The sequence below is a fragment of the Pagrus major genome, chromosome 9, assembly GCF_040436345.1.
Source record: "Pagrus major chromosome 9, Pma_NU_1.0".
Classification (NCBI taxonomy): Eukaryota; Metazoa; Chordata; class Actinopteri; order Spariformes; family Sparidae; genus Pagrus; species Pagrus major.
In genome coordinates, this window is record NC_133223.1 from 15642172 (window position 1) to 15656396 (window position 14225).

General features: G+C 47.4%; 1 protein-coding gene across 1 annotated transcript in view; it reads right to left on the reverse strand.

The window, feature by feature from the left end:
- The window catches only part of igsf3 (immunoglobulin superfamily, member 3), an 81640-nt gene that overhangs the window by 5052 nt on the left and 62363 nt on the right, over window positions 1-14225 (reverse strand). Inside the window, exons 6-7 of the mRNA XM_073473348.1 lie at window positions 12179-12604; window positions 581-991 (exon numbers count right to left, since the gene is read on the reverse strand). Of these exons, the coding sequence (XP_073329449.1) occupies window positions 581-991; window positions 12179-12604 (837 nt within the window). The remainder of the gene's footprint in view (window positions 1-580; window positions 992-12178; window positions 12605-14225) is intronic.

Genomic DNA, 14225 nt, shown 5'->3' on the forward strand with positions numbered 1-14225 from the left:
CTGTAGAAACATGGTGGACTTGGTGGACCACCCCCTCTGTGGATATAAAAGTCCGATTAGGAAGTAAGGAAGGCTCAACAATTCTTAGTTTTAGGTGATTATACGTCTTAATTATGAACACTATATTCCATTTCTGCCACTAAATCCCTGTAAATCGGACACACTGGGCCTCTAAGATGACTGTAAGGAGAGGGGATCTCAGGATGTGGGTGGCAGCAGGTACATCATGGCTTCTAGCAATTTGGATGTTTTTGCATACTGGACAAGAGGATTAGGTTCTCTGTCTGAGCCAGGCTCTGCCCTCAGGCATGGCATATGACGACTGGCAGGACTTCAACCCATTTTTTGCCACCTGAGCTCAGCCCAGGGCAGGTGCAAGGTCATGAGAGCCAGACGTCCTCGATGCCCTTAACATAGCATGTGGGAGGCAGGGTGAGGCGGATTTAGAGGAGGGTCAACAATATTCAACTGGTCTTAAGCAGGGCAGCATGTGGGGACAAAAAGGCAGCAGCTGCTTCCCTGCTGTGGGAATAAATAAGCATTTTGTTCAAGAAAACAGCACATCTGATCGCTTGCTCACCTGGTTGTCTGACCGAAACCTGTGTGAACCCTGAGGAGTCCCTGGAGAGTCGATACCAGGCTCCATCTGGGTCGCTCATCCACTCTTCCACCAGGCAGTAGTATGTCCCTGAATCGCTGGTCTCTGCCCTATTCATCGTCAGCACATAGAGTCGAGGTGACAGCCTCTCGGCTTGCACTCGGCGCCGCAGTCTCTCCTCGTCTGCGTAGGCGCCGTACTCAAAGGCCCCCGACCGTTCAATTCTCAGCAGGAGCTCATCGGCCTCTGACCCGGTTGCACGCCTCACGTACCACAGCACGGCGTGCTGGGAGTCCTTGTTGGTCTGGGAGGAGATGGAGCAGTTGATCCTGACACGACTGTCCTCCAGGTACACCTGGGACTGGTTGGTCTTTTGCACTCGCAGCTTGCTCTCTGCAAAGAAGGAGAGAGTAGGGACGAAGGGAAAGAGAAGACAGTCATTCCTTTGGGTGCAGGAATATGTGTGCGCTGGTGACAGGTACACAATGCAATTTCTGTTTCGTGACAGATGACCTGTTGCTGGGTTTATTTCTGGTGGCATCGGGGCAGGGAAAGATAGTGGCGCGTGGGTGGGTGAGGCAGGTGACAAAAGCGAATGAAGAAGGAAGGAGGAAATGTCAGGCAAATCAAAGCTGAGGGGATGGGAGGTCTGTTGGTATCACAGTAGAAATGTAAGATAAGATGCAGAGCAGTAAAGAGACAAGGGTGACAGAGAGAGGGGGGTTGGATCGGAACGCAGGGCTGTGGATATAATTAGGTAAGGTACAAGACAAAAGCAGGGCAGGGGGTCTGTCAGGCTGCCAGACAGAAAAGCAAAGAGAGGGAGGAAGGAATGTGGTTTCAAAGCCGAGCAAGGACAGAGAGAGAGCAGACAGGAGGGGGTGGAGTTGATGTAGAGGTGTGACTGAGATGTCAGGAAGGAGCTGAGGCTGCCCCGAATGCTCCGACAGGATTGGTTACAGTGACACCGGTTGTGGGATGGGATTAGCTGCAGGTACATCAGGTGTGACCGCTACCAGGGACTCTGCTGTCAAATGCTTGAGGGGAGGATTTTTCATTTTCCATGCCATGGGAGCAGCTTGACTTTACATTCAACATTACATGACTTGAACTAGACCGCTGTGCAACTTTGGGAGATCGTTAAACAACAAGTGTAACAAGTGCACTCGACAAATATCACACAGCTTGAATGATTACGATTGACTGACAATTCCCAATTTATGTGTATTCATAAAGTGAAGTTTCAAGCCTCTTTAACTGGAACTGGCAGACCTAGCAAGGACCATCTCTATCAGCAACTTTAACAATCTTTAACCTCTGCAATAACAATTTGATTGGTAGCACTTTCAAGTGTTGGTACACTGACAGTGAGCCAACAGTCGTGTCTTGGCTGAGGCCAATTTGGGGAAACAAATTCCCCTAATTGATTTGAGCAGCAGGCGTGCAGCTGCAGACTGTCACTTTACCACCCCTTCCCAGCAAAATGAGAGTGGAATACCTATTTTGGGATCAGAGGATCGATGGCTGCCAGAATTGTCAAAATAACACACATATCAGATGATTTGTGATTGCACACGACAACCTAAAAGTACAAAGGACTCTTTGTGGCTATGTATTTGCACTAGAAGTGTGTTAATCGCAGTTTTTGATGCATTAACTTGTCTATAAATTTGGAAAAACAAACTTTGTTTCCATACACACATGGACCACAAATATACAGTAGTGCTACTCTTATCAATTCTCCCCAGTCATTTTTAATCAGACTGTTTCTGATCAAATTTTTGCTATTTTGGAGATGTGTATGCATTTTATTTAGGCTGAGCTCTTGAAGTGCTTGTGTTTATACATACAGCCTTTAAAGGGGACATTAATACTCATTTTCAGGTTCATAATTTTATTTTGGGTTACTACTAGAAAAGGTTTACATGCTTTAATGCTTAAAAAACTCAGTTTTCTCATACTGTCCAGTGCTCTGTCTGAGACGCTCTGTTTTGGCTCCTGTCTCTTTAAGGCCCTCCTCCCGAGTACCCAGTCAGCTTCAGTTTTCAGCTTCCAGTTAGCGTCACCTCTACCGTAAATATAGGCATAAATTATGCAAATGTGTGACTTGGTGATGTAGTGTGATGTCACAAAGTCACAAAATTAAAGGTGGGACTACTGACGAGGCGTTTCAGGAGCAATATTTTCTGTGGGAGAGAAGAGCTTTTGTTGGTGAGGACTTTGGTCTTTTTAGCTTTCAAGATCTTTTACATACACTAGATCAGATAAAACACTAAAGGTAAGGAAAAATATGAAAAAGCATAATAGGTATCCTTTAACATTTGATGACGATGGCTTCTTTTGTCAAATGAAAACAGGAACAGACATTTGTCCTAGAGACCATCTTAAGATGGCCACAGCTGCCCACAAAGTGAAAACATTACCTGGTTAACTACCAGCTGACGCTGTTGTGGCTGGTAATTTACCAGGTTTTGTTAATAACTAGTCATCTACCTTTTATTTCCATCTCTCCTGCATTCTTAAACAAGTCCCTGCATCTCTGTTTCACCCTCCCAGCTCATGCTAAGCTCTTCTATGACTGACTGACTGATTGACTGCCTGGGGTCGCAGCCATCTGCCCAGACAACCTCACCCTTATCCACAGATTGCTGTGCGTGTGATGGCTGTTTGTGATCCTGTATATTTGCATGGCACATACGCACACTTTCGGCTGCAAATGTCAAAAGATGCTTGGCTGCGAGGCATCATCAGGCCACCCAGTTGTGCAACGGTATTTCGAGCTAGCATCTCAAATTAGTCATCATCATTGCCTCTGTACCCACTAGAGACTTGGTAGGAAGCCTGACAATCTTCCCATCCGGAATTACTGCCGAGCCCCACAGAATCCTGGCAATCATTTTTTTTTTTGTAGGAGAATTACCTCTGAACCTCCTGAAGTGGAACCATGCAGGATTGGATTGGCACAGGACAAAGCAATTCTCTGCCGATTCCCATTTGAAGTTTGAATCCGCAGCCAGGAGAAAAACTGGGGGCTGAGAGCCTGCTGCCGTACATCAGTGTTTACAGGAATGCCTTTTCAAAGCGAAAATAGGCTAATTATTCAAGCCCTATTAGGTAGAATCATGAGCTATTACAAGTTATAATAACTAAGTACGCACTCAAGCAGAGACAGAGAGACTAATAAAATTGAAGCGCAATGGGCAAAAAGTCGGAAGGGAAATAAATGGAAGAGAAATGCTGTCCTTTCATGTCCCAAAACAACCTTAAAGTCTGCACTCCCTGCAGAATCCTCTTGCTGTGAAATGTCTCAGTAAGAGAACAGCGACTTCACAGACCAGCCTGTCACATCCTCGGACACGTGTCAATTCCCCACAGTGAGCGCGAGTTTCTCCCTCCAACTACGGCACAGCCAGCCCACCACAGTTACATCAATGCATCTGCTGACGCAAGCAGGAGCAAACCAGCTCAAAAATTCTTTATGACGCCCATTAAGTATGCAGTGTTTGTATATGTGTGGTATTGATGAGGGTGGATTCATTATGCTACGGGGTACGTTGTTAACAAGGCCGCACAGCATGTATATGCGTTCCCTCAACAGTGAGAGCAGTCAGCCTGTCAATACATATTTTAAGTGTGATCGCATGTTCTTCGCTACTGTGTTTCTTTAATGAGCCTCACGGGTGCATCCACAAAGTAAGACAAATCCATTATTGGAAACACTTGTTCTCACTGCTCCGCATCAGTTCATGTGCCAGTCAAACCTGGCCTCAGTGAGAAGGGAAGTGCATGCAGGCTCATTTTACATGCTTCTCCTCTCCTCCGTTTTTTTTTTTTTGTTTTGCTGTCTTTTTAATTTATTTTCTGCACAAGGAAAGAAGGAGGCGGAAACTGCCTGTATAATCAGGCATAGATAAAGAAAGCTCGTAATTTTAAAGTAAACCTTAAGCATGAAAGTTGACAGCTTTTCCAACACTTCACCTGCCTCTGTGGTTACCAGGGCAACCCCATCTTAATGAACACTGAGGTATGGCTGAGACACCTTCAAGGACCTCATTGAACTTATCTTCCAGTAATAAAAATCTCCTTTGAATAAGGCCACAGCCTTGTTTACAGCATGTTTAATTAAATTTAATTAAAAGTGGGATTCCTGCCGTGCAAACTGTGTGAAAAATATTTTATTGGGCAGCAGAATAGAGATCTAATGATTTGAGCAGTATGCAGACAGAGTGCCTCTTACAGAGACTTGTGTGTTTCAGCAGTTCGCCGGGCATGTAGCGCCATTACAGCGCACACAAATCTGTGAAGTCGCTAATTGGCTCATTGAACCCTCGTCTCACCCCCTACCCATGTGTGCCCAATTTGTCTCGTTTAATAGCTACAGGAAGTGCCGAGTTGAGACAAAGCTGTCTTCATTCCTTTTATTTATCAGCGGAGGTAAGTACACAAAGGCTACAAACATCAGCCTGGTTTTGATAAGACAGAAAGACAGCAGAGTGTACCCCCAACCCCCAAAAGCCGTGCTGCACAACTACGAAGCAGAGCAGATGAAAACAAGTTTGAGTCCGGGGGGAGGAGATGTATACAGCTAAGGATGCCACTGTGGCAGGTCAGCGCACACTAACCATAGCTCTCTCTCACGCACATATACACACACACGCGCGTGCGTGCTTGTAACAAAATTTTTAGGATAACTTCAAAGGAGCTTGGAAACGGCTTGGCCGAATGTTCAGAGGAGGAGAGTACAGCCTGAAATTGTAAATCAAAGAGTGTTATCCTTTATTCTTTGGCTACAGAGGAAATTCAATTCATTTTACACATCTCTGTTTTACGCTCCAGGTGAAGTCTTTTAACACAAGGCCGGCTCTCAGCGTCAAAGTTGAAATCTCCGCTTCTAACATCTGCACTGTTGGACTCAATGGAGAGGGGTGAAAGTGCATGCTATGGTAGATAAAACAAGATAATGTGCCATCTAGGGTGCTCTTACAGTTTAGAAAACATGATCAAGGGCCCTCTAGGGTGCTCTTACAGTGGAGAAAACGTGATCAAGTGCCCTCTAGGGTGCTGTTACAGTGGAGAAAAGGTGATAAAGTGCCCTCTAGGGTGCTCTTACAGTGGAGAAAACGTGATCAAGTGCCCTCTAGGCTGCTCTTACAGTGGAGAAAATGTGAACAAGTGCCCTCTAGGCTGCTCTTACAGTGGAGAAAAAGTGATCAAGTGCCCTCTAGGCTGCTCTTACAGTGGAGAAATATGTGATAAAGTGCCCTCTAGGGTGCTCTTACAGTGGAGAAAACGTGATCAAGTGCCCTCTAGGGTGCAGTACACATTCAGCGTGCAGGTGCCCCACCGCCTACAGCTGGTGCCTTTTTTTGTTTTTTCTGCCCCTGCCCCTCAAACATCCTGATTCTACCACTGCCCCTGTAATTTATCACATCGCAGCCTCTGTTTTGACCAGTCATCACCTCTTCCCCCCATTTCTGTGTTAGCATGATCTACGTCTCTCCTGATCACACTCTGCCTAATCACCTGACACTAGCATGAATATTCATCGGCCTCACCTGTGGGTTCATGAATATTCATGGAGCCTAAATGAAGTGCGAACAGCGGAGGTGCTGGTGGGGTCTCCGACTAACATTTTTGGCTCTTTTTAAATATAGTCTAATATGTGCGTAATGACCACTGAGCTGATGACTTATCCACTGGGCCGCAGATGCAATGCTTCCACTTAGCTGAACGAGGCCAGAGTGGGCCAGAGAAAGAAACATAAAGAGATGAGAGGGATGAATTAAAGTAGATGGATGGGATATTTTTTTTAAAGAAGACAGGATGAGAGAAAAGTAGTGAGAGTTTAGGGATATATATCACCAAACTGAGCAGATATATTCACAACAGAGAGCGGAGGAGTGAGAGTGAGAGCCTGGAAAAGATGAGAGAGATGTAAAAGACAGAAAGTGTGAACATGCTCCTGGGGGGATTTTCAGAAAAGCAGCAGGCAGTCTCTCAAGCTCCACGCCAGAGGACTTAAAGTCTTAATGGCTGCCTGCTCCTCCTTTAGCATTAGCATTAGCACAGCCATGGGCTAATCCACAGCCAGGACCCCGAGCATGTCAGGAGGACTGAGGGCTTTAGACCCCCCGTGGAACAGCTCACTTTGGCTTGCTGCTCTTCGCCAACCTCTGTGACTACAAACACAAAAACACACACAAGATGCTGCACACCCCGGCCCGTCTGGACCTCTGTCACCGCGGGCGTAGATCAGAGCAGGCTGCTAGTCAGAACCAATGAGGGATGGGGTTCCCCTGACTGAGAAGCGGCTCCTCTGCCGAACTGGGGGACTAATTTCTATGCTAATGACTGCGATGTATCTATGATCCCATTGTGTCACAGGGATATTACCACTCCTTGTTCCTCCCCTTTCCAACTCCCCTTACAATATCATTAAGACTGGGCTAATTATGGAGATCTGTGCACGTAGCGGAAGCTTTGAACACACCCAGACAGAGCCACACACACACACACGTATGCATATTCCTATTCGAACACACGGATGCACTGACTGCACTTTCCCTCCTCCTGCCTGTCTGAGAGAGTGACTGCTGGACGCAGGCCGGCCTGACCGGGAAACGGATGCGCAAGAGGGAGGGGTGAGATGCGGGGGGGTCATGGCAGGGGAACTCTGGGAGATTAATGGGCCAAAAAGAAGCTGGCACAGAGTGGAGAGCATGAAGACGTGTCCGATTGAACCGTGCGTGCCTGCGTGTGTGTGTGTGTGTGTTTTTGAAACAGGTCTGCCAATAAGCATAAAACACATAATGCTCATTAAACCACAGAGAACAGTGGTCATTCAGATAGTGCAGGCTAGAGACTGGTGTGTGTGTGTGTGTGTGTGTGTGTGTGTGTTTACGTGTGTGCGTGTGTGCGTGCGTGTGTGTGTGTGTATTCCGGAACCGCTCCTACTATTAGCTTCTGATTTACATGGGGAGCAGCAGCACTGTAGCTAGCTCTGAGTTACGACTTCAATTATAGCAGCAGCAGGACACACAGGCGCGTGCGTACACACACACGCACACACACACACACACACACACACACACACACACACACACACACACACACACACACACACACACACACACACAGGTGCTTAAGAGAGATGGAAGGAGGACACAACACAGAGAATCTCATTGTGTCTGCAGATTTGGGTGAAATAGGAAATGAGGCCTAGATTGGATTGGATTTGACAGGAAAATGTCCCTGTGTGAGAACAAGGGCGTAAGGGTTTGCTCTTGTGAGGAGGAAGACACGGGGAAGGAAGGAGCCTGACCTTGAATGTCTGAAAGCGACGTGATTAATCAAAAGTCTCTTACGAAATTATTTTCTGTTTCAGTGCATCCCTCAAAGGCTCTTCATTTATCACCCATTATGACGATGCGGCTTCATGTGTGTGTGTGTGTGTGTGTGCAGCGCGTGCACTCTGATTGTTTGTCTAAACTGTGGGAGAAGCATATTGTGTGTTGCACACATACACGCTGCCACCTCCTTATTATTTATGAAACTGACAATGGTGAAGTAGCTGTTTGAAGGAAAATGTAAACATAATGGAGAGAATTACGGAGAGCAGGAGGAGGAGGAGGGGAGCAGGGAATTATAAAATATTGAAAAATCACAAGAGTGAGAAAGAAACTGGGGGCGTGCGTGGAGGGGAACATGCAGCTAAGTGCGAGTGAAGGGGAAAGAAGACATTAAAAGAGACTTATGGTGAGAGTGAGAACCAAATGTGGAAAGACAGAGATGGAGGCGAGAGTGAGAAAGGAGGACATGAGTGCGATAGGCCGGGCCCTAATGAAGACAGACAGCTCCTATCCATGCCCTGATAAGCAGGAATCTCCAATCACCGCCGCAGCGACGCCGCTGCTATCAATAACGGCTGGGTGGCAAGTACTTCGCTGGCATGAAAGAAGAACGGCACATGCGGCATCTGCTGGTGCCAGCCCATATTAAATGGGAATATACCCTCAAGAACTATCAGAGAGAGACGCAGAGAGAGAGAGAGAGAGAGCGGGACAAGATAAAGAAGGAGGCATATATCGTCTAACTCAAAGCCCAACCACGAGAGAGCAAAACAAAAAGAAGGATAAGAATAAGCAAAAAAAACAGTAAAGGCATCCATTTCTTCGTCTTCATGATGTTTGATCGTGTGAGTGAAAGGTAGCCAGGCAAGCGTAGGTGTGCGAGGAGAGATGAGGGAGAAACTCTAAGTGGGACACCCGTCCCTCCCCTCCCTTCCTCTCCACCCCCCCATCATCACCATCATCATTTCCAGCTCAGCCAATAACCAGACGCTCTTAATATCCCGCTCCTCGCTCGCACGCGCAAACGTGCACGTGCGCACACTGGAATGATGAGAAAGAAACGTATTGAACTCCCAAAACCATCATTAATCTAAACTTCCGTTCCATTAGGGAAGATTCGGCATAATTAGTTTTGGGGTGTTTTCTCCGCGTGTGTGTGGGAGAGATGAGGAGCGTGCGTGCGAGTTATGAGTAGATGATATTAGATTGTGTCGTAGAGACTGAGGCTTCCCTGGTGATCTGCCATGCTGAACATGTGTTTGCCATTATTGCGTTTCAGAAGGAGACAAAGAGAAAACTCAATCAGGTGAAATCTAATATCACTGTATGGTGAGCTGTATACTGTGTGTTTATGTTTTTGTGTGTGTGTTTGTGGAGATCGTCTGCTGTGGGGGCTAATATTGAATCGTGTTCTACTGTAAGATAATTACACTTTGGCTCTGGGAGGTAAACCCCCCACCGGTGTGTGTATCCACGTACATGATGGTGTGTGTACTCCTGTGGTGGATGATTCGAGGCAAGCTGCCCTCACGAGGAACATCAACATTTTTATGTACTGTATATGTATGTATGTGTGTGCTTGTGGATATGGTGGTGAACTCCTCTGATGTCACCCACGAGACTTGAACACAGGCAGTGTGCTGCTAATGCAATCTGGAACAGGAAGTAGGCCTGGGCTGGGCCGGGCTACAGGCACCCTCGCCTAGCTCCGACGAGTGTCACACTGACCGGCTGACTGCTTCTGTGTTGGTTTCGGTCCAGTTTTTATCAACATCCAACTTCTCTCCACTGCTGATCTAAGATGCATGGATGTAGGATCAAGGGCGCCATTTCTCTGGTGCTAGTTACTCTCCGCTTTTGAAGTTCTACAATGATTTAATGAGGAGTGTCGTCCCGCATTTGTAAACCTTCTTATGTCTGGCGCACACACGCACGCACGCACGCACGCACGCACGCACGCACGCACGCACGCACGCACGCACGCACGCACACACACACACACACACACACACACACACACACACACACACACACACACACACACACACACACACACACACACACACACACACACACACACACACACACACACACACACACACACACACACGTCTTTGCACTGACTACAAGATGGTGGTGTAACGGACCGTCAGAAAGCTCCCGAGAAACAGGTCTGCTGTTGTGTCGCCGGAGATTGGGGGGTGAGGTAGGCTTCTGTATATATGCAAAGTAAGCATATGAAAGCTCTCAGAGGCGCACCACATGCGAGGGCTCATTCATGCACATGAGCGTGTATGTGCACACACAATGCTGGTGGAGGCAGCTCATACATATTGAGCAGGTAACCTATGGAGGCGTGATTTAAAGTCTCTCAATTATGAATCTGCTCAGATGCTGCGTTCGCTCACACCTCATTACACGCACTACCCCTTTATCCCGCTCCTTTCGGAGGGAGGGACTGAAAATGCCAGCCGCTCATTTAGCCAGGAGTGGTTAACATTTAGGAGAAACAGAGAATGGGGAAAGAAGCAGATGGGGAGGAGAGGCGTGAGGCAGAGAGAGACGTCCTACATTCTGACAGATGAATCATCGGTCTAAATGAAGGTCTGATCGTGCACGAACCCAAAAAGATTTTAAAAAAAAAAAAAAAAAAAAAAGGGACAGGAGGTGGAGGAGACGAGCGCAGCATGACCGGGGACTGAGCAACAGCCAGTGAGATAAAGGAATTACTCACTCGCCTTCCCCCCTGTGAGACAGTGCCCTCACACACAGAGTGATCACGCTGTTATGGTTACTGATTGGCTTTTCGGTCTGCAACTGATCACATCGTCACAGTTTCTGATGGCATTACCAAGGTAACTGATCACTTTGTCATGGAGATGCTGCTAGAAAACAGGAGTGGGAGGAGGACCCAGTATTTATACCCCTGCAGAATGTTTATGTTTGTGCGCGGTTAAGATTTCTGGTTAAGGATAAACAACGTGTGGGGGGAGGAGAGGGTGGGTGGGTGGTTGGGGGTTTAAACGAGCATTCAGGATGATAAGTCGATTTCCAAATAACTGCTGAAGGGCCGGGGGACGCCGGCTGTTCTGCGTGAACGGTTAAGGTCAGAGCGCGTTCAGTCGAGCGAGCGAGGCGCCGCCGCCGAGCTGCTTCTGTACGCATGAATGTGTGAGTGTGAGTTTGTTTACATGGGTTTGCATCTGTGTGTGTATCTGAATCGATAGAAGTGGGGAATTAGAGACTCTCTGTACTGTACATGCGACTACATTCCACTGGCTCGCTTTGAAAGTGTTATTGATCACCGCAGTCTGCCCCCTGAACTCAATACACCGTCTTAGTTATCCTTACCTGAACATCGAAGAGACCCGCAGGCAGGCAGCAAACACGAGCTCGAGCACTTCTATTCAGACATTCACAATCACAGATATAACATCGCAGACGAATATTTGGCCTTTCTCAAGTTTAAAACCTACTTCTCGTCCCACATCGCTCATATTCATCATTCAAAATCGACCAAATCTGGACCCTTTCGGTACTTCAGAAACCATGATGCTTTGCTGGACCGCTTTGAAAACCAGACGGTGCTTTTTTTGTTGTTATTCATCAGCAGGATGAGTGTTTGCCTAAGGCACCTTCACCTGAATAAATGAAGCATCATACTGTAGAGGCACACCAGACTGGGCTAAATTGGGAGGGTGTGTGTTTTGTGTGTCTGTGTGTGTTTGTTGTTTGTGTTCAGCCACTAATTGGGCTGTGTCTGACTGTGTGTGTGTGCGTGTGGAGCACAGAGGGCCAATGAGGGCGGCGGAGACAGTTTAATGCCTCCGCTGAGGAAAAAGGTTCAAGGACAGATCGCTCGCTCTCTTTATCACTCATTCTCGCTCCCTCTGTCTCCATCCTTTCGCTTCCCTCTCTTCTACCTCTTTCACTCAGCTCTCTCTTCCTGTGGGATATTTAGCAATCCATTCACTGCGCTCCATTAGGAGACCCCACCCTGCCCGGCGCACGCAGACACACAGACATGTCCACGCACACTCCAATTAGAGGCTAAACCAGAGACTAAGAGCAATTAGAGCAGGCAGAAATCCTCTAAGCTCTGCTGAATTCACTTGATGTGTGTGTGTGTTTGACTGTGTGTCTGGATCTGTGTTTGTCCCTGTTTGTGTGCTGCTCTGTGTCCCTCCCAATTAGGTGTGTGTCTGCCTGGCAAGCAGCCATGCAGCTTTACCTGGCTGTAGGACGCTGATGCCAAGCAGGTTGGAGGTGCGGTTGGCCACTCTGCTCCAGCTGTTGTTGTAGTTCCTCCTCCACAGGACGGCGGTGCACTGGTACTTGCCCGCCTCGCGACGCCCTGCGCGGGTCACAGACAGCCGGAAGTTGGTGTTGGAGTGGGAGCGGTCCACTGTGGTACGGGTACCCAGTCCCAGCAGCTGCTCCCCCCACTGCAGCGTGCCCTCGCGGGTGAAAGTCACCAGGTCTTTGAACTCTCCCTGATCCTCGCCGTCAGCTTCCGTGCTGGCTGGCATGAAGCGCCATGTGACGGAGGTGGGGACGCGGGGGTTGTGACGAGGCTTGACCAGGCACAGGAGGTCGAAGGAGTCTCCGAAGGTGACGGACGGCGTCCGTGATGAGGCCGACACCATGAAGGAGGACTCTAGAAAGTGGAGGGAAAGGAGAGATGATGTTAGGATATCAGATTGTTAAAGGTGCACTACGTAGTTTTGGGGAAGAAATGTTAATCAGAAGAGTAAGGTCTTCGTGACTGATTTTTTTATATTCCTAAACAAACTAAATAAACAAACTCTCATCATTATATTAAATTGTAGGCATAAATATTTCTGAGTTTGTATAATTACCTCATTAATATTGTAAATATGAAAATTCTGAGTTTGAATTTCTTCATAGTTCCCCTTTAAATAATGTTTTTATGATGAAAGCTTAAAAAGAGTAGTCGATTCTGAGCGATTCTGTTCTGTCAAAGCTCAAAGCTCAAAATAATGTTAGGTTTCGTAATCGCTTTTCCAGGAAGAAACTTTCCTTTTAAGCATGGCTACCAAGAGGAACAAAGCCCCCTGCTGGAACAAAATACAGAAAGTATTTACTTTAAGTGCACTGACTTGGTAAAGCAGTTCTCAATCTCCAAAAGCTTTTCCCTCTGTTATTTCGGCCAAAAGCCTGCCATTAAGGTTATGAATGTGTGCGTGTATGTATGTATGTACTACTCGGAGTTTGTGTGCTCGACTGTGAGAGCACGCTTTAAAATGAATGGGTGATGCAACAAAGAAAACCCAGGGGAGAGATTTCCTCTAAGCGCCGATGTTCGATCCACGCCCCGCTCCTTGCCAAGTCTAAACTATCCTCATTAAGCTGAAACGTTCACCCAACTCCATATGTTATTGCCAGGATACATCTACACTGGAAAGCAAAGGAATCCAGAGAGAGAAAGAGACAGTAAGATACGGTAGATAAAAAAAAAATCCCTTTTTTCCTCCATGGCCTTTTAATAACCTGGCTCTGCCGGCCTATTTTTGGGTCATTTCTAGGGGGGAATGTGAATGATTGAGCATGAATACAAGAGAGATTAAAAAAAGACAGAGGGACGTGTTGATCAGGTCTGGATTTTTGCCAGCGCAGACAATTCATTTCCTTGAGACTTTGCAGATTTCTCCATTATGCTCTTGTCAACAGCCGCCGTCACTCTCTATCTGTCCCTCACCCTCTTCTCTTCCTCCGTCAGCCACCACCCCCGGTGTCCTTCAGGGTGTGTAATCGATGGCTTTCTGTCCAGACTTGGCTACTGCTGGGACAGCCGCCTGGGGCCATAATTCTTTAATAGACAATAACTCTCCCTTCTCACACTCTATCTCTCATCTCCCTGCATGCTCCCCCTCCTCCATCCATCCATCCCTCCATGTCCCTCACCGTCTGCTCGTCTCTGTGACAGAAAAGAGGATTTCACGCCGATCCATTTCTTCCCATACAACTCGCCTCTTTTTGTTTGTGTGAATAAACATGAATGAGTTCCCTTTCGCTGTACAAAGTGCGTGTGGTTGAGTGGGAGACTCCTGTGTGTGTGTGTGTTTTGGCTTCTCACTTTTACACACTTGCCACCCCAGACACCCTGAGGGCCCCTTAAGCCGATCAGCTGGAAAGGAGACTCTCTCCACGAAGCACCTTTGTCTTCAGTGTGCCGCACAAGGCTCCCAGAGGACATCCCTCTTCCATCCCCTCCAGGTCTTGTCAGCAAGCGCAGGGAGTCCATAAAGGAGGAGGCT